This window comes from Myodes glareolus, chromosome 11 (genome assembly GCF_982192425.1).
Source record: "Myodes glareolus chromosome 11, mMyoGla1.1, whole genome shotgun sequence".
NCBI classification, from domain to species: Eukaryota; Metazoa; Chordata; class Mammalia; order Rodentia; family Cricetidae; genus Myodes; species Myodes glareolus.
Genome location: NC_142036.1, coordinates 16,759,670 through 16,783,514, shown reverse-complemented (window position 1 = coordinate 16,783,514; position 23,845 = coordinate 16,759,670). Strand labels below are relative to the sequence as shown.

Here is a 23,845-nt window from a genome sequence, read left to right as displayed (position 1 = left end):
GGAGTAGGGCCTTTCGCTTGGAACTGCTCTCAGTGGCACAGCCCCCTCTTTCTACCAGAGGAACATTAAACTCTTACGTTTTCCTCCAGAATGGCTCAGTGTTGGGGTACTTAAGACCTTGTCGAGGAAAATGGGTAAAGGAACCTATAGTAAGATGTGAACCTCTGATACTCTTTACATGTTCTGAGATCTAAGACCACTATGTGAAGTAGCTATTAGATGTCTGTCATACCTGAAATTTGTAATGATACATCTTTTTATAATTAATCTTGATTGAGTATGTGGAGAGCAGGAAGTTGACCTTTAGAGCTCTATTCCCAGAGCTCCCTGTGGATGTGCCTGGGGGAGGGGAAGGTAAAGGCTTTCCCACCATTTGCTAGCAGGTAGTTGGACCACTTCTGGACACAGGGCCTGTTCTGAGGGGCATGGCACCAAGCAAAGGTCCCTTGCTCTTTGGATCTCAGTGTCTGGGTGGTGAGACAGTGAGTGACTGATGCATTACTCCTCCGTGCATTGCCCTCAGTAGAATCAGAGAGATGTGGCGTCTGGGTTGAGGAGAGCTCAGAATAACTGTGTTGAGCCTTGCTTTAAGACACAGCTGTCCCTGGTGCTCGCTGTCATCAGGGCCCAGGACGGACACAGCATATGCTGGACTGTGGTTTCTGTCTTAGAAGCTTTACATGTTGCAGGGAGTCTCTGTGCTGTGCAAGGCACCTCTTGGCCCACTGCTCTGTCTCTGCCTATTGTTCTCCATCTCTGTCTCCACCTTTCCTCCTTACACCATTTCTTTTTCTTTCTTTTTTTTTTAAATATTTATTTATTTATTATGCATACAATATTCTGTCTGTGTGTATGTCTGCAGGCCAGAAGAGGGCACCAGACCTCATTACAGATGGTTGTGAGCCACCATGTGGTTGCCGGGAATTGAACTCAGGACCTTTGGAAGAGCAAGCAATGCTCTTAACCACTGAGCCATCTCTCCAGCCCCACCATTTCTTTTTCTATCGCATCCTCTTACCAGACCCGAGATGTACTGGTGCAAGGACTCAGTGCTCTTTCCCGAAGGCAGCCCTCGGGTTTCCGTGTACCGCTCTCCTGCCATCATAACAAGGATTGATGTGCCTGGGTTTCAGAAATAGTCCAATGTGGCTGACTCGTGTGCTCATGAAGGAGGCTCAGCTGGACGAGCACTTTGTGATAATCTGTGTCTTCCTCTCGTAGTGGGTCCATGCACTGTCACTCTGTAACAGCTATGTGGGGTTCTGAGTACATCTTTTCCTCTCTTCCATATTTGTGGTTGTTATGTTCCCTTCTTCTGTTTCTGTTTAGTACTCCCTCACTCCCACAATTATTCTAATTATCCTATTTTTTTATCCTTTTGTTTACTAAGTCAAATACTGAGTTCTCTTATTTTTAGTTTTCTAACAATATAAAGCCATGTGCTCCTCTGAGAATAACTTTAGCTCTACTCTTAGGTTTTTATTTTAACTTTAGGTTAGATTACCCCCCCTCTTTTAGAGTTTCATTGAGACACAGTTCACATACCCTGAGATCGTCTATCATAATAGAAGTTTTAATTCTTTAATAAAAGTGTACGGGTGTGCAGTCATTCCACACTCAAATTTTAAAGTGGCTCCATCATCTTCCATTTACTTTGTGCCCAGTTTCTCTCAGCTCCTACTCCTCCCCATCTACAGTAGCTGTTGCTCTGCTTTCTGTCTCTAGAGTTGAAGCCATATGTGGTCTTTTTTTTTTTTTTTTTTTCGTCAACCTGTCTTATTTTGTATGTATGGGTGTTTTGTGTGCACCACTTGTATGTAGTACCTGAGGAGGCCAGGAGAGGGCACCAGATTCCCTGGGACTGTACTTACGGGTGTTTATGAGTACCTGTGCAGACTCAGGACCTCTGGAAGAGCAGCACTGCTCTTAACCACAAAGCCATCTCTCCAGTTCCGTGTGGATTTTTTTCAAAGTGATTGATCCTTTTATTTGCCAGTTTCTAAAGAGATAAGTCATCTTTAGCCCCTTTCAAGGATTAAGAGTATTTTGCTTTTGTTTTACGATAATTTGATGTATCTATACAATGTGTAACAACCCAACCAAGGCAATTAGTGTTCCATCTCCTTAAGCCTGTATCATTTCTTCTTTGTAGGTATTTTGAAATCTGTAATAAATTGTGAAAACTAGTCATCCTATGAAACTACTACTGGAACTAGGCTCTTACCTAACTGTTGGCACCTATTACCCATCTGTCCTCTAGTGACTGCTGTTTCCCTCAGGTTCTGTGAGCTCAGCTGTTTTTGCCATCACTTTGTCGTTCTCAGTAGAAATAGAACGTGCAGCCTTTGTGTTTCTATCGCTGGTGTATTTTACTCAGTGTCCTTGTGTTGTCCCAAATGAATTTATTTATGGGTCACTAATAAAGACTCCATTTGGTGTGTGTGCCATGTTGCCCATGCCCATTCTCTTTCAGTGGATACCACAGTTGATATCTTTAGTTGGACTTTTTTGGCCTACCAGCTCCCAAGGCTTTGTTAATTATGAAAGCTTGGCCTTAGCTTAGGCTTGTTCCCAACTAGTTCTTATAACTTAAATTAATCTGTTTATATTAATCTATGTTCTGCCACGTCTCATTATCTCTCCTCCATACCATAAATCCAACTTTCTCCGCTTCTCCACTTCTCACTGGTGAATCCCTGTCTCTCTGACTCCTTTCCAAAGTTCCTGTCTCTGCCCAGAAGTCCTGCCTGTCGCCTTCTGCCATTTCTGTTTTCATTAAACCATTCAGAAGGTGCCTTGGCAAGAGACACATCTTCACAGTGTACAAAAAGATTATCCCTGTCTTGGCTGCTGAAACGTTGCTGCAGTGAGCATGGGCATGTGCGTGGCTCCTTTGGATATGTCATGGAATGGGCTTTGTTGGGCAGCTCCACAGTGACTGTGCTAATTGACATTCCTAACCATCTTTCACATCTTTGTCAGCATTTGTTGGACTTTTTCCTTGAACAACAAGCCAGGGAGGAATGGTACCTCCTTGTATGATTTGATTCATATTCCCTAGATTTGGATCATTTGCTCACTTGAATGAGCTAGGGAGGGATATTATCAGTTAAGTTCCATGTATGACTGGATTCTGTCCCGTCGGTTGACTTGTTAGTGCACCTGTTCTGTCTAAAAGTTGTCTGTGTACTTCCTCAAGCTTCCTGCTTTGCTATGATTCCATTTGTCTGATTTTTCTTTGATTGCTTGTACTCTTGGGGAATCAATAACAAGAATCATGCCCACACAGCATCATCTTCTAGTAGTTTCCTGGTTTCAGAGCCTAGCTTTGATCCATTTCAAGTTAATTTTTATATATGAGAAGAGACAGGAGTCTAGTCTCATGCTTCTACATGTGGCTGTCCATTTTGTTGGCATCATTTAGCTAACAGACTGTCCTTTCCCATGGCATATTTTCAGTTGACGGTGTCTGTGGACTGATTGATAGGTTTTCAGTTCAATCTTATCCGTCTGTGTATCAGTTTTACACCAGTGCTGTGCTATGGCTTTTGAGTATATATTTGAAATGGGGTTCTTTGACTCTTCCCGTTTTGTTCTTTTTGCTCACAGTTGCTGGGGTGGTGTGAGAGCTCAGTTCAGGGGTGGAGTGCTCATTGAGACTACAGAGCCCTCTGATTGTCCCCAGCACCACAAGGATATTTTGTGGTTCTGTGCAGATCTTATGCTTGTTTTTCTTTTTCTATTTCTATTTCTGTGAAGAATGTCATTTAGTATTTTGATAGGAGTTATATTGAATTGGTCAGACTACCTTAGATAGTATAGACTTTTGTATAATAATGTTCATTCAGCCAATCCATGCCCTTGGGATCATGTTCTTCCATCTTGGGATGTCACTTCTAATTTGTTTTATCACTGCTTTTTAACTTCAGTTCTGTCAGTTTCCTGGTGTCGTTTATGCCTAAGTCCTTTGTTGTTTATATCTGTTATGGATGGGGTTTTCTTTAGTTTTCTGCAAATTTGTTGTCACTACATAGAAATAACCCTAGAATTTTGGTCTGATTGCTTGCTTCTGTTTTTGAGGTAGCCTCAATGTATTCCCCAGGTTTGAACTTGTGAGCCCAAGTGATGCCTCCCGAGTAGTTGGGTCCTCAGGCATGTGCCATCACGCCCAGCTTACACGGACTTTTCTTTTACTGTACCATTGATTGAACCAAGGACTTTATGCATCGCAGGAAAGTGCTCTGCCACTGAGCTATATCCCCAGCCTTATTTTTCCTTTATTATTTTGCAATATAAATTCACTAATTTGACCATTCTATCCTTAAACTTACCTTGCAGTTCAAACAGGCTCTGAATCTTTAGTGTCCTGCCTTAGCCTTCTGCATAGCTGAGATTATGGTTTTTAGTGCCAGGCCTGACTTACACTTGATTTTTAATGTTGATTTTGTGTTTGGCAATATTACTAGATTCTTATATCAATTTTTTCTTTTATCAGTTTTAGTAGGTATTTATTAGTGGAACCTTCAAACTTTCCTATATAGAGACTGGAGAGGTGTCTCAGGAAGTGCCAGTAAAAAGCACTGACTACTCTTCCAAAGGACCCAGGTTCAAGCTCTCGCTCTCACATGACAGTTTCAGGGGCTCTGTCTTATCATTGATCTATGGCTGTTGCTGTGACGAGACACCATGACTTTTTTTTTTTCAAGGCAGAATGTCTCTGTGTAACAGTCTTGGCTGTCCTGGATCTCTCTTGAAGACCAGGCTGGCCTCAGACTCACTGAGATCCACCTGCCTCTGCCTCCCAAGTGCTGCGATTAAAGGCATGCACCATCACTACTGACAACAATAGCAGCTCTTATAAAGGAAAGCATTCAATTGGGGCTGGTTTACAGTTTCAGAAGTTAGTCCATATTAGGCAGAGTGGAAAGCATGGCAGCATGCAGGCAGACATGGTGCTGGAGAAGGAGCCGAGAGTTCTATATCTAGATCCACGGGCAGGAAGAGAGGAATGAGATTCTGGGCCTGGCTTGTGCCTTTGAGACCTCAAAGCCCACCACCCCCAGTGACACCCTTCCTCCAACAAGGCCACGCCTTCTAATCCTTTCAATAGCCCAATTTCCTATGCGCCTATGGGGGCCATTTTCATTCAGACCACCACAGAATGCAGTGCCCTCTGCTTACTTCCACAGGCACCAGGCATGTATCTAGATATATCATATGTTTGCATTGCCTGGGGAGGCCAGAAGAGAGTGTTGAATCCTCTGAAACAGATGTTACAGGTGGTTATGACCTACCATGTGGGTCCTGGGAACCAAGTCTGGATCTTCTGCAAGACCAACAAGTGTTCTTAGCCACTGAGCCAACTCACCAACCCCCATTTTAAGTTTTTAAAGAAAGCTTTAGCCAGGTGGTGGCAGCGCATGCCTTTAATCTCAGCACTTGGAAAGCAGAATGAGATGGATCTCTGTGAGTTCCAAGTCAGCCTGTACTACAGAGAGAGTTTCAGGACAGCCAAGGAAGCCCTGTCTTGAAAATCCAAAAGAAAAGAAAAGTTTGTTCGTGACTTTTTTGTATTTTGTTCATTTGTTCATGGATGAAATTGGGTTGTAAAAGTCCTCCAGTGTTACTGTATTATGAATATAACCTGTCCCTACAGATTATCAAGCCACTGTGTATCTTTGTATTCTGTTGTAGAACACACATCTATGTCTAATTGTTATGTACTCTTACTGAAGTTAACCCCCACCACAACATAATGATATTTTAAACCTCTTTTAAGAATTTCTTACCTCGCCTCTATTTTATCTGGTGTAAGTGTAGATCTAGTTTTCTGATCCTTGAACTTTCAGTCTATTTGCTTTCACCTGTGCAGTGTGTTTCTTGGAGATACCATGTAGGTTGGTCTTGTTTTTTTAAATGTCTCTTGATAATTGTAGAAGTTAATCCATTGTCATTCAGGGTTATTGTTAGGTAGGAACACAGTCTTGGCTTTCTGCTAATCAGCTGGTTGCATAATATTGTTTTTTTTATATCTCTTAATGTTTATGGTTTGGTGTTTTTCTTTTTAGTACTGATACTTTAATAACTGCTCTTCTAGTGAATTTGACTTAGTCATTTTTTGTTTTTGTTTTGTTTTTCAAGACAGGATTTCTCTGTATAACTTTGGCTGCCCTGGAACTTGCTCTGTAGACCAGGCTGGCCTTGAACTCACAGGGATCCACTTGCCTCTGCTTCCTGAGTGCTGGGATTAAAGGCATGCACCATCGTTGCCTGGCGATTTAAGCATTTTGTTTTCATGATCATGGCTATCTTTATGTTCCCCAATGTAGGAGTTCTAAAACGAGATGTCTAATGGTAATGTATTCCCTCATTTTTTTGCTTCTCTTGGAGACTTGAGTTCATCATTCTGAAGAATAGCGCTATTGGGCATGGTGGTTAATCCCAACACTGGTGAAAATGAGGACATCCCAATACACAGTCCGTGGGAATATAAAGTGGCATGTCCTTTTTGGAGAACACTCTGACCATTTCTTCTAAAGCTAAACAGAAACTTAACATACAAATCTGTAACCCACTCTATCTATACAAAAGAAATGAGAATATATGTTCATGTAGATTTACATGGGTGGTCACAGAAACATTATTCATGACAACTAAAAAGCAACTCAAATGACTATTCACTGCTGAATGGAAAAATAAAACACGGTATTATCCATGTAAAAGACTATTACTCAGCATTAAAAAGAAAGCACTCAACACAGATGAGCCTCAACAAACATTATACCAAGTGAAGAGCCATATGTAAAAGACCATGTGTTGTGCATCCAAGAATCCGAGACCCAGCAGTGTTGTCCTTTTGAGGCATAGCCCTGCCTGGCGTGTAGCTTACTATGTAGACTAAGCTGACCTCAGATTCACAGAGATCTCCTTGTTCAGCTTCCCAAGAGCTGGGATTAAAGGCATGCACCACCCAGACCCCCATGCCCAGCCATTCTAGATGTCTTTAACTTGACCTTATTGAAATGGAAATTCTTTTTGTGTTTGGATATGAGTCCTTTATTCCCCCCCACACACAGGGCCTCACTGTAGCTTTGGAGTCTGTCCTGGAACTGGCTCTTGTAGACCAGGCTGGCCTCGAACTCACAGAGATCTGCTTGCCTCTGCCTCATGAGTGCTGGGATTAAAGGCGTGTGCCACCACCACCCGGCTTATGAGTCTTTTATCTTATCATAAAACACAGTCATCACTGTTATAAAAATTAAATATAAAATGCACCCTTAATTCCCATTGTTCTCATTAGTAAGCACAGAATCATTTCTGTTTCTTTGTAATAAGTTTCTGAATATTTGTCCTGTTGTCTCATTGATACTCTTCAGATTTGTCTCTATCTGCAATCCTCCTATGGACTTTTAATTTCATATATTTTTTCATTTCTGGAATTTCTAGTTGATTTTTTTAAAAAAAAAACTTTTAATTTGCCTTGTAGGCTGGGGTGATGACTTGGTTGGTAAGAGTGCATGATATACAAGTATGAAGACCCAAGTTCAGATATCCATGTAAAATGCTGGATATTATTATGCCTTCCCGTAAGATCAGCCTCCAAGGTCAGGGTTGGGAGCAGTCAAGGATATGACAGAATCACCAGGGCAGCTGGCCACCTACCGAGGTGAAAAACAGAAAGTTCTAGGTTCAAAGATATTCCCCGTGTTGAGGGAATAAAGCAGAGAGCATATAGAGCACATACACATGCACACACATGCGTACTGTGTGCATATGTACATACATTCGTATACTGCAAACACATGTACACGTGGGCATATATTGCACACACACAGGTACACACATACCCAAAAGAAATGTCTTATAATTTTAAAATATTTTTGCTACCCTCTTGCATGTGCTGTCAAGCTTGCCATTTTTTTTAAAACAGAACAAACACTGGTGTTTTCCAGACTATGTCAGAAAAGACTAAAGTTGAAAATTGTGGCATCTTGCTCAGAATGTCCTATTCCTGTGTGCCTCGTTATTTTTTATGATGTGCTAATCGCCATACTCAATATTTTAAATAAATTGAAGTCTAGAATGAAAACCCTTCAGCAGAGGTTAGTGTTTTGTTTTGTTTTTTAATCTTTAACCAGAGACTTTTTGCCAAATGCTTGCAGTTTGGGAGTTCCCTAAATCATGACCCTTGACTACTAAATAGTCAGCCAAGCTAACTGCTCCACCCAGTGCCCTGCTCACCCCTGTAGTTGCCTAAGTGGAGCCTCTGTTGGCTGGAGTACATCACAAGTCACACTGTGTAGCTCGGGTGATGGCATCCTCATTGTGGGAGATACATCATCTATGGCAGCCGAACAGAAGTGAGGACAGGCTGCACCCCCAAGCGAAGGTGCCAGCAGAGTGATCTCTTTCGTGCAGTCGCATCCCCCTGTGCAGTGCAGAAAGCACTAGGAATAATTTGTGAGGTACATCTCGTGTCCTGCACATGAATCCCCATCAGCTGTACAAGGCTGTTAGCTCAGGCCTTGCTAACCCTTCAGAGTCAGTAGTGGAGCCAGCTAACGGACATTCTTTTTCCTACCAACTGGATGTGTGAAAACTAGAATAGGCTTTATTCTGTCCTTGGATTAGCAATTTCCCTCTGACCTTTTGATGAGTATCAGTGTGGCTATTTTATTATCTTTGAATTTAGTGGAATCTTTGATTTTAGCTTTTTTTAATTAAATGTTAAAATGCATGATTTCAACCCTTGGTATGCCTCTTTAAAATTTCCTTTTATTTACTGTCACTTATTTTATGTGTATGAATGATGTGCTTCATGAATTGATGCACAGACGTGCACCATGTCTGTGACTGGCATCTATGCACGTCAGAAGAAGACATTAGATCTCCTGAAACCGGAGTTACAGGTGGTTGTTAGCCACCATGTAGGTACTAGGAATCAAACTCAGATCCTCTGCAAGAGCAGCAAGTGCCCTTAACCTCTGAGCTGTCTCTCCAGCCCACCCTGTGTATCTTGGGACATGTCATCAGTTACTTTTGAGTGTTTGTGCACATGTGTATATGTGAGATGTGTGTTTGTATGCATATGTACATTTATGTGTGGAGCATTGGTGTGCATCATGGCACATGTATGGAGGTCCTAGGCAGCTTCAGCTGTCAGCCTTCACCTTCCACCTTGTTTGAAGGGTCTTTTGTTTGATGATACAGTGAGCTAGCTGACCCAAGGTCTTTCTGCCTCTGCCTCCCATCTCTCCATAGCACCACTGGAATTACATTTTTACATAGGTCCTGGTGATTTGAACTCAGTCCTTCATACTTGCATGACAGTCACTGTACCCACTGAGCATCTCCAGCCCCTTACTTACTTTTGATGCCTCAATTTCTGTTATGGTGAGATGCCTCCCAGGGTCATTATATACCTTCTTGTCTCAAGCCTGGCCTTAGCTGTTTTTCAGAGTCTTGGTTCCTTTTAGTGGAGAACGCTGTTGAAGGTCAGAATCCTCATACATGATTGGGGAGGGGGTGCTCATTGTACTGGGACACAGTACTTTTAACTTAAAGGAAAGTCAAGTATACATTATTTTAAATAATACATTCACTTAATATTTTCTATTTAAGTTTTACACTACAATGTTTTATTTTCTAGGATTTTCAGTTTTCTCTCTTTGTTTTGTTTTGTTCTTGAGACAGGGTTTCTTTGTGTAGTCTAGCCTATCCTAGAACTAACTCTGTAGACCAGGCTGAACTCTCAGAGGCCTCTGCCTCCCAAGTACTAGAATTAAAGTCATGTGCCACCACCACCCTGCCCTCAGTTAACCGCTTATTAATGGAAAAATCTTGATTTCTCACTTTAATATAAATGTGACTGTGCTCTCTACTAAAACAACTGCAGCATAGGTAATACTGACATTATTATAGACTAGAATTTGAATTGATTCATCTTATTGTAGAAAGAACTGTTGACATTTGAATCAGGGTCCCACTAAAATTTTAAATATCTGGTGAATGGTGTTTCAGGTACAACTCGGTGGTGAGGTACTTGGTAAGACCCTGGATTCCATCTTAGCACCACATAGTGGGAGGAAGTATCCCTGAGAGGATTGGCTTTGTAGGGTACTTAACAGTCTCTTGTTTAGGTGTATACTGTGCCTTCCTGCTTCCTGAGACCATGTTTGTCTCCTTCAGGGATGGTTTCTGGTTCCCCTCATGAGGTCGGGCACACTTCTTATGTGTTGACGGCTCAGATAGTTGGCTGCTGTTGGTGGTGTAAGCCGGGCCTACTCTTCCATGTCTTAGAGACAGTCGTTGCTTCTACAAAAGCTATTGCTTTTTGATTCATGCTTTCATATCACACTCCTCTTCTGGCTTTCCTTACTCTGTACAGTATCTTTTTAGGTGTTTGGAATTGTCTGGGTGTCTAGTTAACTCTAATACACATAGGAAACCCCCCTTCTTTGTTTAATGCTTACACCGCCCAGTGTCGTCATATGCTCCACGATGGCGGTGAATGTGGCCTGCTTGCCCTGTCCCAGCATTAGTGGGAACGGAAGCCACAGCTCTCAGTGTCAGCGTTACTCCATTCTGTGGGTTCGCAAACTTTTTGAGCAGCACAAACAAATTCTTCTATAAACTTGTTTATAAAGTGTTGTTGTCATTGTTCATGTTCATTCCTTAAGCTGAATTAAAGAGAAGTAGTGTGTCAGAAGATGGCCAAAAACCCATTACAGATTTTGTCCACAAAACCAGTGTGTGTGAGAGATGCCTGTCCCATAGTGCTTGTTTACTACTGAGTAATATAAAAAGCTTCAGTCATTTGCTGCGTGAAAGACTATTTTGCATTTTAATCTGAGAGGTTGATTACAGTCTTCAGACCTACTCATTGAAAGATTAGTCTAAGTCAACCCCTTCATTGACATTTTTGGATCTGGAAGGTTGAAGTGCCAAATGTAATGAGACACATGTTTGTTGTTGTTTTAAGTGACTTATGAGGGCAATAAGTTATTCATGACTTGTTTCTTGAGTCTTTTTCTGTGTTTTAAAAACGAAAGGTCAACCAGGTATGATGGTACACACCTTCTAGTCCCAAAAGTCAGGAAGGAGAGGCAGGCAGAGTTGGAGGCCAGTGAGTGTCATAGTGAGACCCTGTCTCAAAACAGTGTCAACAAGATTGAAAACAAAGCCAGGAGGAGGCTAGTGTGGACCTTCAGTGAGCTGTAGGTGAGTCGCTGAGTATTGTATTTTTGTGAAAAGAGCCCTTCCATTTCAGAACTCCTCAGACTGGCTGTTGAATGGCAGGTAAACGTTGCCTTCCCTTGTGAAAGCTCAGTACTCCACCTTCATTCTAATATAGTTGAAAGTAGAAGTGCATGTTCTCACTGCTTAGAAATGTATTCTGCTTATGTTTCCGGGGGTTGGCCTCTTTTCTAATGCTCCGGTTCTTTATTTTCTCACTGCTTTGGTGCTATGTCTTCTCTTGATGACCTTTATGCCCTGGTGGGCAGGTGCCAGAACACAGAAAATTCTTAACTACCTGTGGGGTTAGAGCATAGGAACGAGTGAGCAGAGAGGTGACCACAGGTGACTCCTGGCCAGGCCATAAGTAATAGCCAGCAGCTTGACAGACAGTTGAGCCTGCAGTCAGCCCCTCTGCATTCTACAGGCTGCCCTCCTTCCCACATCTCTCCCTTGAGCTACTCAGCCTTTCCAGGTGGCATCCCAGGTTTCTAACTATCCACACCACCTCACATTTCATGTGTTTTGCTTAAGCCTTCTTCACCTTTCACCTAGATTTCTTTAAACCCTTTAAATTCAGATCTTTATCAAACATGCATGTGTGCAGTGTGTGTGTATGTGTGCATAGGCATGCACACACTATTCCTTGGGTATCTACCTTCTGTTCACTCTTTCCAGCTAAAGACCTGATTCCCACAGCAGCCTGCCTCCCCCAGAGGTAGACCATGACCCACCATTTCTACTGCCCAATGTCTCCTGAACTTCCCTGACTCAGACCTTACCTTCATCTTAAAACTGTGGCGGAGTGTACATAGCATGCTCATCATGTGACCCACATGCCACAGGTACAGTCAGCAGCATTCAGTGCATTCCCAGCTCTCCATCCATACAGTCTTCCCAGACTCTCATCATCCTTGCAGAAGCTTTGCCCTGCAGTAGATTCCCCATTCCTCCTGCAGGTCTGGGCAGTCTCCACTCTGCTCCGTCTCTGGAGTGTGATGTGATGGCTGCAGGAGTCTCATATAAGCAGAGTCCTCCTGTATCTGTTCTCCATCTGGCTCACTTCACTTAGCAGGAGCCCTGAAGGCTCACCAGAGCGTTCCAACTTTCTAAGGCTAAATGATGTTGCATTGCATGTTCTGGGTACCTTCCTCTCTGGACAGCTGAGGAAGAAAGCGTTCAAAAATGCTACCCTTCACCATATGCTGGCCATTGTCCCCAGTGTCCATGAGGGCAGGGCCTGTTAGTACAGATCCAGGAAACTCATGGTGGATTTGCCATAGGGAAGAGCTCTTGGAGCTCTGACCTGTCCTTCCCCATCCCTTCAGCATTCAGGGAGACTGTGTGATGTCACCTCTCAGGATGCCCAGATACCATCAGTGTCATGGCTTCCTTCTCCTTCTTCTGCCTTGGGATCCTTCTTGAAAATGAGATCAGCTGCTTAGCTGACCTGCTATAGGACTGGCAAAGGTGGAGGCAGACTACACAAAATAATTAGTATGGGAATTCTGAGATGCTTGGATACTTTCTATATAGTCCGTGGTTTCCTGTATTCTCAGAGTAAAGAAAGATGTGGGCACCTGCCCTGGTCTGAGAGGCATCCAAGTGAGGGCTGGAGAGATGGCTCAGTGGTTAAGAGTACTTAATTGCTTTTCCAGAAGTCCTGAGTTCAATTCCCAACAATCACATGGTGGCTCACAATTGTCTGTAATGGGATTAGATTTATTTTTTCTGGTGTGCATGAAGACAGAACACTCATATACATAAAATGTATGAATGAATAAGTAAATCTTTTTTTAAAAAATAAAGGAATTTAAAGTGAGCCCAGGATTGTACATAGGAGCTGGAGTAGGCAAGCTTTACTTCCCTTCCCGGACATAAGCTCTCCTGGCCCTGTTCAGTCACTGGAGACTTGCTCAAATCAACAGAGCCATCAGAGCCTGTCCCTTTGTCCTTGGTGCTGGCAAGGCACTTCCCTGGCAGCCTTGGCAGAGCTGCATACTGAGAGCTTTAACCTGTCTAAGGAAAGTCTATTTTGAACTACAAGTGAAGCCAGTTTTTAGGTTATAGGCTTCTTACCCAACAAGACCCACAATAGCCATCCTCACACAATTTCCAGGAGTTTCAAAAACTGGCCCTAGCCAGCCTGATGCCAGCATACTGCCATTCCAGTGCCACAGACTTCTAGGTTAAAATGCTAGATTGGAGTGGTTGAGAAAGAAAAAGAAAACCTTTGACTAACTTTAGAAATCAAGATTTGAAAGTTTTCTTCAGAAATACTACCAAAAAATAAAATCAGTAGGATGTATTTATAGGCAGGGTTTTTTTATTTTTATTTTTTAAAAGTAGAGAATAAAACATTGTCAGAAAAACCAAAGAATACAGCCTAAGTGAAGATGGTCACTTTAAAGAAATTTCACACTAGCTCAGAACTGAGAAATAGATGGTTATTTATTTAGGGGTAAATTCACAAATCAGAATCTTCTGCTGGAACAGAGATCAGAACAGAGAGAGAGGCCGGAAAAGAGGCCGGATACATGCTCTGCATCAGCATATATAGTACAAGAGGCCACACCCCAGTGGCCTTTTCAGCACCTAAGGCCTTTTCAGGTCTTTTGTGTAGTGCAAAGATTCTATACCCAGAATCTACACAGAAAGCTACATACAGCTCCACTGGCTACTTTTCCTGTAGGAGGCCTGCTGTGCTGAGCTGACAGCCACCATTTTGGCATTAGTTCCAGCCCTTCACAGTGCAGCCCCAGCCTAGAAGGCTTGACAGATGTTGAGAAGCAGTGTAGAGGGCTCTAGCGCTGGAGACACATGGTGACTTGAAGACGCACATCTCTGCATCTGCCAGCAGTAGAGGGGTTTGCTTCATGGCCGGAGCAGTGTTGTGCTTGATATGGTTTGGAAGCATGCCCCTCTTAGTTTTGCACTGCCAGGAAGAGACATAAAACCAAGTGTAGCCAGGGGCTCTCTATTGCCTGTTTGACATGTTCTTGCAGTGCACTGATGAGAGCACCCTCCAGACACTAGCCTGGGAGAGAGACCCATGCCCCCAGTCGGTCAAGCCCAGTGGTTGCCCCAAGCTTAGTCTCCTAAGTGGCTCTGAAAGTCTTGTGTCTCTGCTGTGTCAGCCAAGGGGTCTTCCCGGTTTACAGTTGATGGACAGATGTGTTCTGAGAGGAACAATGGCTGCAACTGTTTGCATTTGGCCTTGTTGGGACTGGGCTTAGTGGCATCCTGCCAGGGTTCTGCACTTTGGGTTTGAACTCAGTGAGGGTAGCAGAGTCATTATGAATTTTGACCTCTCTATGACAGGTTGGGGCATGTGTTGCTCCTTTCCCAGACAAGAAGCCTCCTGGGCCACTGAAGGGTCCATCTTCCCAGGTGTCCTCTCTGCAGCCCCTTTGCAGCAGCTGATGTGACTGCTTTAGCAGTGCTGAAAAACAGTGAAGTCTTAGTCTAAAAGAGCAGCCCTGTGCAACTGTCACCCATTAGTGACCTCTATGACACTGAGAAATGTATTGTCCTTTCCACTCATTTCTAATTTTTATGCATATATATTTTGATGGCTATGTAAACTTAAACAATCTATGGCAGTCCCTTTGACATTAAGGTAGTTTACAGTAAGTGTTTTAGAATCATAAATAAAATGTCATAGTCTCAAAGAATAAACTTCTTGCTGGCTGGTGGTAGCCCACACCTTTAATCCCAGCACTTGGGAGGCAGAGGCAGGCAGAGCTCTGCGAGTCTGAGGCCAGCCTGGTCTACAGAGTGAGTTCCAGGACAGCCAGGACTGTTATACAGAGAAACCCTTTCTCCAAAAAAGGTTGGTTGGTTGTCTATTTAGATTTTTCAAGACAGGGTTTCTCTGTAGCTTTTGGAGCCTATCCTGGAACTTGATCTTGTAGACCAGGCTGGCCTCAAACTCACAGAGATCTGCCTGCCTCTCCCTCCCGAGTGCTGGAATAAACTTATCAAAGAGTTAAGAAACTCTTTCCACCCGGAAGGAATAAGCTTAAAATTTAAACTTATTAAATAAGCTTTAAATAAAGATTTAAGAAACTGCTCCACTGAAAACTCCAAAACACTCAAAACAGAGATAGAAGGCAGCACTGAAAGAGGGACAGACAGCCTGTGCTTTTGGCTTGGAAACTAAGGGTGGTTAAGGGGTTAATGCTGTCCTAGTGACCTACAGATGTAGGCAATGCCTAACAAAATATGAGTGATATTTTATTGGAAAACAGAAGAATTCATCTTAAAATCTATTGGGAAGAGCAAGAGATCCCAAATCTTGAAAAAGAAGGAAATGATTAGAGGACTTATGCATCTTGATTTTATTTTTATTTTATTTCTTTCTTATGTGTACAGTGTTCTGTCTGCCTGTATGCCTGCAGGCCGTTTTGAAAAGGGTTATAAGCCACCATGTGATTTCTGGGAATTGAACTCAGGACCTCTGGAAGAGCAGCCAGTGTTTTTAACAGCTAAGCCATCTCTCCAGCCCACATCTTGATTTTAAAATAACAAAGTTATGTTGTGGTTTTCCATAATGACCCCCAAGATCAGTAGACTATATTGGAAATCCAAGAGTAAATCCAGTTCAAAGAGTGAGTACTGGAAACTGTTAAGTTCACAGGGAAAAGACAGAAGTTGAATCCTTAGCTCACACAGAGATAGAAATTAACTTAAAATGGGTCAAAATCCTAAATCTGTGAACCAAAAGTATAAAAACCCTTAGAAGAAATTGGGAATGGGAAGTTCATGATATTTGATTTAGCAATGAGTTTTTTGGACACAGTGTTAAAAAGTATGTGTAATAAAAAAAAACTAGGTAAATTGGACTATGTCAAAATCGAAAACCTCAGTATATGCAGGGACACACAATCAGCAGAATGGGCAACCTGTAGAATAGAGGAAAATGTTTGCAAACAACCTACCTGATAATGGATTAATATCTAGACCATATATGAAGAACTCCTACACATGAGCAACAACAAAACTTTATTTAAATATATAAAAGATGTAAGTTGACATTTCTCAGAAGAATATAAACAAATGACCCGTAGAGCCATAGATACAAGCTCAGCATAACTAATCACTAATGATGCAAGTGAAAATTATACTGGGACCATACACACACACAAAAAAACAGTATTGCTGACAATGTGTATTGTATATTGTACATCAAATAGTACCAGCACTGTAAAAACAGTATGGAGGCAAGTTGTAAACTTTAGAGTGATCTTACTGCAATTCCACATCAGAATACATAACCAAAAGGATCTAGAACCCTGAACTGTACACGTGAAAATGGTTAAGATGGGGCTGTACAGGTATTTGCTGCCAAGACTGACAATCTGAATTCTATTTTGGGAAGACCCACAGTAGAAGGAAAGATCTAGTTCCTGCAAGTGGTCCTCTGATGCCTGCCATGATGTGTGTGGGCACACACAGACACACACATACAGGTGAATGTAATCTTTAAGCAGTTGGGATAATAAATTTTATGGTATCATATTTTAGCATGATTTTTAAATATGTTCTGAATGAACTGTTTTATTCATGGTTATTTCTAGAATTGATTCTTAAAGTAAAATTACTAAGAAAAGCTTCTTGGTACCAGAATTGAACTTTATTTTCTAAGACAGTGAGCACAGTTCATAGCTCTGTTGTCAAAGCTTCTCATGTGCAGTTACTGTCATTTGTATCATTAGAGTTGGGCAGAGGTGCTCCTGCCAAGCCCAGCTTCTGTCCCCTGGGACCCACGTAGTAGGAAGAGAGAACTGACTCTGAGCTTCCTCTGATCTCCACATTGGTGCTGTGACATGTATGCACTAAATAAATACAGACAAAATAAGTAAATGTAAAAAAAAATTATTGTTGAGTCAGATGGTGGTGGCGCATGCCTTTAATCCCAGCACTTGGGAGGCAGAAGCAGACAGATCTCTGTGAGTTCAAGGCCAGCCTGGCCCACAGGAGCTAGTTCCAGAACAGCTAGGGCTGTTACACAGGGAAACCCTGTTTCAAAAAAACAAAACAAAACAACAACAAAATATTGTTGACCTAATAGATAAAAAATACTTTCTGACCATTCTTTTCACATGAACTAGGTCATTTAAATCCTAAAGGCTTAATGTTTTTCTCATACATTTTATTAATCTGTATTTATATTTTCTGGGGGGAGGAATCTCTAGAAGTTTGGGGTTATTTCTGTTTTTTAAATTAATTATTCTGAAACATACAAAATAACTAGTTTCAGATTTGAGCAGCATCCTTCAGGTGTTTTTAAGTATCCTTTTCTGGTTGTGGAGTGCTTCTTCCCGTCTAAAAGCTGTGGGAAGTGGAGTAGTTGTCATTTGTTTTGTTTGCTTATCTAATTCCTACCAGGTTTATTTTGGTATGAGAAAGATTTCAGTTGACTTTTCCTGCATATAATTTAGCAGTTGTCGCCTTTCTCCAGCCCACTGACATGGTTTATTGTGCATCGCCTGAGTGTGTCTACTGGGTTGGTCACTGCTTCTGTCCCCCCGTTCTTCCTCTCATGTGTGCCTGGTCACACTGTTATAATCTATTGACTTTATAGTTGGTGGCATTAGCCTTTCTCTTCAGAATTGTCCTCATTCTTGTATTTTATTTTTTCCAAGTAAATTTTAAAATGATTTTTTCATTTATCTTGGAAAATAAAGAGACCCATCTGAACTTTGAGTGGGAAAGAATAGCAGGCCCTTAGTCAGGCTCTGACCCGACTGTCTTTACAGACACCTGTTCTTCCAGCTCGGGAACACATCTCCTGACTGTTAGCTTTTTCCCCTTTTCTCCTGTGTGTTTATATTTTTGGAGGTTTAGGGGAATCTTTTTCTTTTTGTTTTTCTTTCTTTTTTATTATTATTTTTTTATTATTTATTTATTATGTATACACTATTCCTCCTGCCTGTACACCTACAGGCCAGAAGAGGGCACCAAATCTCATTACAGATAGTTGTGAGCCACCATATAGTTGCTGGGAATTGAACTCAGAACCTCTGAAAGAGCAGCCAATGCTCTTAACCTCTGAGCTGTCTCTCCAGCCCCCTCTTTATTATTTTTAAATAGAGTTCCACTGTGCAGTCTAGTCTGTCATAAACTCCTGTTCCAGCTGAGTGCTGAGAGTACAGTGTGCCCCATCATCCCATCTGCAGTATGTTTTATCAGTGATTTCCAGATTATGGTCTTAGAGTTCTTTAAAGAACTACTTTATATGCATATGGTTTCAAAGCGTATGGGAAAAATCACTAATAAAGTTTGAAATCCTTTGATCTAAGATCATTAGGAAAAATACATCAAAAAGTGTCTTCACTTTCTTTGCCTTTGAACCTGTCTATGTTATATAAAGCTTCTAGGCATCTTCTCCACTGTATTTCTGTATTCCAGTTCGTCAGCACAGCCGTAGGGTGTGCACATCCCCATCTCACCCCCTATGAAATAGTAAATTATTGACAGGCAGAGTACAAGAAGTATTTGCTTGTGGACCCCATTGCTCTTGGTGTCTGATTCACCTGGCATCACTCCTTGAATGAGAAGGTGATGGTGAGGGAGGTGTGCCTTGTCCTCAGCACCGCCTGACTGGGGAAAGGGGATAAACTCTTGAGAGACAAAGTGGGGTCAATTGAGAAAGTCCTGGGGACAAGTAGGCAGGCGGAATCTCTTGTGTAGCCTGTATATGCACGTGTAGAGAACACCATTGGGTGACTTCCATGTTCCAGGATTGCTAGGACTGAGGTGTAACTCATGGCAGCTCGCTGGCCTGGAGTGCCTGAAGCTGCAGATCCATCTAGCCCTGCAAGATCCTCCCCTCTGTAGAATCCCGCAGCCCCTTTGGCTCTGAGGGAAAGAGGATAGGGATACGAATAGGCTTAGATTTTTTTTTAAGATTTATTTATTTATTATGTATACAACATTCTGCCTCCATGTATGCCCGCACGCCAGAGAAGACACCAGATCTCGTTACAGATGGTTGTGAGCACCCTGTGGTTGCTGGGAATTGAACTCAGGACCCTTGGAAGAGCAGCCAGTGCTCTTAACCACTGAGCCATCTCTCCAGCCCCAGGCTTAGATTATTTTTTTCTGTTGAATTACCTTAACAGTTACTGAAAACATAAAATCTATGTTCTCATTGGGGAGGGAGGGTCCGATAATCACTCTGAATAGGTTATCCATTCATTCACTACAATTATTAGGCTAGACCCATAGAAGTAACTGACCAGTGTGTCACATGTGTTTAGGAGTTTAAAGGGCTCTGTTTTTCTTGTTCTTGAATTGAGCAGGTTATAAAATGGCACAGCATCCTTACAGAAATGTTTCTTTTTCTATGAGGTGAATCATCTTTCAGGTCTGCCAGAGATTCCTTCTATTTTCATATTTGCTTTCTTTTGGACCTAGCAGTAACATTCCTTTTTGTAGGGAAATCATCTCGCTGACAGCTGACAGTGCTCCAGTTTAGAAGTAGTCTTTCTCCTGAGAGTAGAGTTTTACATTAACTTTAAAAAAAAATGATATGAATAGTAGCATAACAGAAATAAATGAAAAAAACTTAATTTTGAATGTAAAGAAAGTAAAACTAAAAGAATCTAACACATTAACATTTTTAAACTACAAAAGTAGAGGTGGCCAGATGGCTCAACAGGTGAAGGTACTTGCCACCAAGTCTGGAGACCCAGGTTTGCCCTCTAGGACCTATTTTGTGGGAAGAGAGAGCTGTTTCCCTGCAGTTTGTCCTGAGCTGTGGAGATACACACACACACACACACACACACACACACACACACACACACACACACGATAAATAAATAAATCAAATCGGATATAGCATTTTAACTTGTGTCCGTTTCCCCCATTCTGTGCCCTTTAAAAAAGTCCTATAGTAGTACTTCTTGGCTATTGATTAAACAGTTCTTTCATATTTTTTTTTTAACCCTCATTTGAGATTGGGAGTGAAAATGACTCAGGAAGAAAATCTTTGTCCTGATTATAAGTCCCTCATTTGCCCTATTGGTAGTAAAGAGGAGGCAGAACACTAATGCATTGGAGTTTTGTAATATTCACATAGCCATTACTTTTTTAAAAACTGGGTTGCCAGGACACAGAACGCTCCTAAAGTGAGTCTTCTGGCTGGGGGGTAGAACATAGTAGCCGGTTTGTCTAGAGAGCACTAGGTCCTAGGTTCAACCCCTAGCATTTAAAAAAAAAAAAAAGAAGAAGAAGAAGAAGAAGAAGAGACCCTACTAAAGGAATGAAATAAGAGTTGGGAGGTAGAGGGTGCAATACAGGTGGGTATAAGGTGCCACTTAATTTGGGGAACCAGTTTGGGAAACAGTAGAGTCATGGAGAACGTACATGAATATGCTTCCTTTTTCTGGTTCCTCTCACTGTTTGATTGGGTTGTGGCCTCTGGTGCCATCCCCTGAGAGCTAGAATCCTTGCCTAAAAGTTAGTAAAAAATAAAGACCGTAGAAAGCCGGAAAATGCCCAGGCTTTCCGTGCACACACACTGACAGCCAACAGAACGCTCTTTCCGTTTGCAGGCTTTTTTTTTTCCAGTGTCATTTTAAGTTGCAGTTTCTGGCCAATCAGCGAGCTCCATGCCCACTGACATCACGAAGCAGCCAGTTCCCTCCAGCTGCAGAGAGCTTCAGTTTGTCTTCTTTTTTTTTAAACTAAAATGGAGGCTGGTTTCTTGCCTTAAGGAGTACAGCGCCCTTCCCGCTGGAGCCTAGATGTTGACATGTAATAAGGCGGGCAGCGGGATGGTGGTGGATGCGGCCAGCTCCAACGGGCCTTTCCAGCCCGTGGCCCTTCTCCACATTCGAGGTGAGTTATTGTGTGTTCTACTGACCGGAACCTTCCGTGGGTAGTTAATAAATGGCTATTGTGCTTTGGATAGGAAAAGCAGGAAGTCTATCCAGCAGTACCCCCTCCACATTGATGGGACTGCCCCTGAGCAGACCGGAGTGTCCCCACCGATTGGTGGTCATTCTACACATTACTTACGGGGCCTGTGGCTCAGGAGGCCTTGCACGCAGAGTTCAAAGCTGGTTTTTCTGCTTTCTGCCTGCTCTCCCATCCCCCCCCTTTCGAGGCTGTGCTGATGTCAAAGGATGTGAAGTCACTGCCTGGGGAAGGAAGGAGAGGCGGGCCGGCGGTCGGCCTGGCCAAGTTGTCTGCTCGCAGAGTTTGTGTTACCTTGGTGTCGGTGTTGTTTAATACTGTAAGGGTTTTGAATTAAGGATGAACTTCGGGCAGAATGTACAGAATTGATCAGAAGAGAACTTCCTTTTGGAGGATGTGCACTCTAGTTCTGAAGCCCGAAGGGAAATATGCTTGTGCTTGAAATCCTAAGATCTGCTGGTCTTCTGATTTTAAATGTTAGCTGTTAGCTTTAGTGCAGCCTTAGGAAATGTTTTGCATTTACAAAGGCTTCCTTAAGATTTAAAAGGGCAACAAGTTTTCAGTGTGTATATAGGTCACAGGAATGCCCAGACTGTGGGAAACAAATATGTAGCTTTTTTTCCACCCTCCCCCTACCCTGAGATGCTGTAGCAATTGGCTTCCACAATGACTAAATGTAAGACCGCCAGGAAGAAGCAGAGGGTGACTACAGAGAACAGAAGGTGCCTTAGCAGCAGGACTCAGGCAGCTATTTGTATTTTAATTTTGAACCATTGGCTAGTTAGCAGTAACGTGACTGGTTATGTGTAGAAGGTCAATATTAACACATTTAAGGTAACAGTTGTTTCTTTAATTTTATATGTATGTGTGTTTTGCTTGCATCAGTGTATGTGCACCATGCATGCCTGTACCCACAGCGCTCAGATTCTCTGGAACTGGAGTTATGGGTGGTTATGAATCACCATACAGGTGCTGGGAAAACTGAACCATCTCTCCAACCCCAACAAATTTGGTTGGTGAGGCTTCTGGTTTTTATTAGACACTGATACTCTAGTTCTTCTTTGGATTATGAATTTATTCTAAAATAGCATCATTTGGTTTTATATTTTATATTTATTATATTTTATAATAGAATCTTTAATTTGTGAGAGCCCTGTTGTTAGTTCCAAACTTTACTGTGCCTATCTTGGAGTGACTGTCCCCTCTTAGTTTAGTATCTAATTGTTGAGGAAAGTAGTGAAGCACTGGCCCTGCAAGGGACTTGAAGGTTTAAGAAAAGGTAACCTATAGCAATCTAAAACTTGCTTGTAATGCAAACAGGTGGGCTGGCTTCTAATTTTAAATCTCAAAGAATACTTGATTTCCTCATAAAAAAAAACTTCTTAAAGCAAACACCTTAACTTTTGTCTTAAACTTGCTGTAAGCACTACTGTGAGCCATTTAAAATGACTAACTAGTATGCACCCCTTCCCCAGGAGCCCTGCCAGAGAGGGATGGAGAAAGGACAGAAAGAAAGGCCTCCTGGGCAGAGAGCCATGGGGGGCACAGGGACTTGAGGTACTGGGAAGGAAGGACAGGCCCTTTGAGATAGAGGGGTCTTTCACCCAAAAGGGAATGCAACTTGCCAAAGAATACATAGCCCTTAGATAGTAGAACTAGATTCCAAATCCAGGAAGCTGTTTTGTTTGCAATCTTTAAAAATACTTTCACAAAGCAATGGTCGCTGTGGTAGACTATCTTGCAAGGGGGTTACAGTTTGCTCTGCAGTACTCTTGTTGTCTGTTCAATTCAGTGGCCCTTTTTTGCATGACAGTTGTACACCCAGTGTTCATTTCTTATTCATTTTACATGCCCCATGTTTGTCATTGCCATGTACCAGGCTGATCCTAACTTGGAACATGCAGATGCAGATACACTGGCGTGGGGGCAGTCAAGTAAACAAGGAACACTGCTGCTTACCCGATTGCAGTCTCAGGTAGTTTGGCAGCTACTGATACTGGTAGTGGTTAATGTATCAGATTTGCCATTCCTGAAAATTCAAGTGTGAGAGGGATGTAGTTTAACCTGGCACAGCCCTAGCTGCCTCTAAGGGAAGAGGGCATGGCTGTAAATTTAGCTATCTGACTTAGATTCTGCGCTTTTGCAGCACTGTCCAAGAGAATAGCCTGCTGTGATGGGAATGCACGCTATTGACGTCCACTATACTAGCCTGTGGCCACATGTGACCATCAAGCACTTAAAATGCACAGCTGATAAATCAAATTCTTTTAGATAAGTGTCAGCCAGGGGTTGTCGAATTGAACAGCAAAGGTCTAGTCTGGAATTGGCACTTTCTCAAGTAAAGTCCAGACTGTAAATATTTTTGACCCTGAGCAAAAGCAGCCACAGAAGAAAGTTGTCTGTTGTCCAACAAATCTTTATTTACACAAGCAGATAGCAGGCTGGATTTGCTCATGGATCCCAAGCTGCTGATCTGTTCAAGACTACTGTAGCATGTCTGAGTTGCCTGTGAAGACTAGTAGGACATGATTCCTGAAGTCTCCAGCCTTGCCTCTCCTGCCCTCCATGGCTGGCCCTGGAGCTCAGCTCCCCCACCTCAGGGCCAGGTTCCAGGGAGGGACAGCTCAGCCAGGAAGATGTCAGTGACCAGAGAAGGAAGCAGGGCAGGCAGACTAGAACCTTT

General features: G+C 42.4%; 1 protein-coding gene across 8 annotated transcripts in view; it reads left to right on the top strand.

Annotated features, from left to right (window-relative positions):
- Ppp2r5c (protein phosphatase 2 regulatory subunit B'gamma) overlaps window positions 1-23,845 on the top strand; it is a 134,434-nt gene that overhangs the window by 23,949 nt on the left and 86,640 nt on the right. For 2 of the 8 annotated variants that reach the window (XM_048431298.3, XM_048431297.3), the window contains exon 1: window positions 20,877-21,084. The exons of 5 other annotated variants lie outside the window; for them this stretch is intronic. In XM_048431298.3, coding sequence (XP_048287255.1) covers window positions 20,991-21,084 — 94 coding nt within the window. In that variant the 5' untranslated portion in view covers window positions 20,877-20,990. Of the gene's footprint in view, window positions 1-20,875; window positions 21,085-23,845 lie in introns of those variants that run through there. One more of the 8 variants, XM_048431295.3, reaches the window with a different exon arrangement.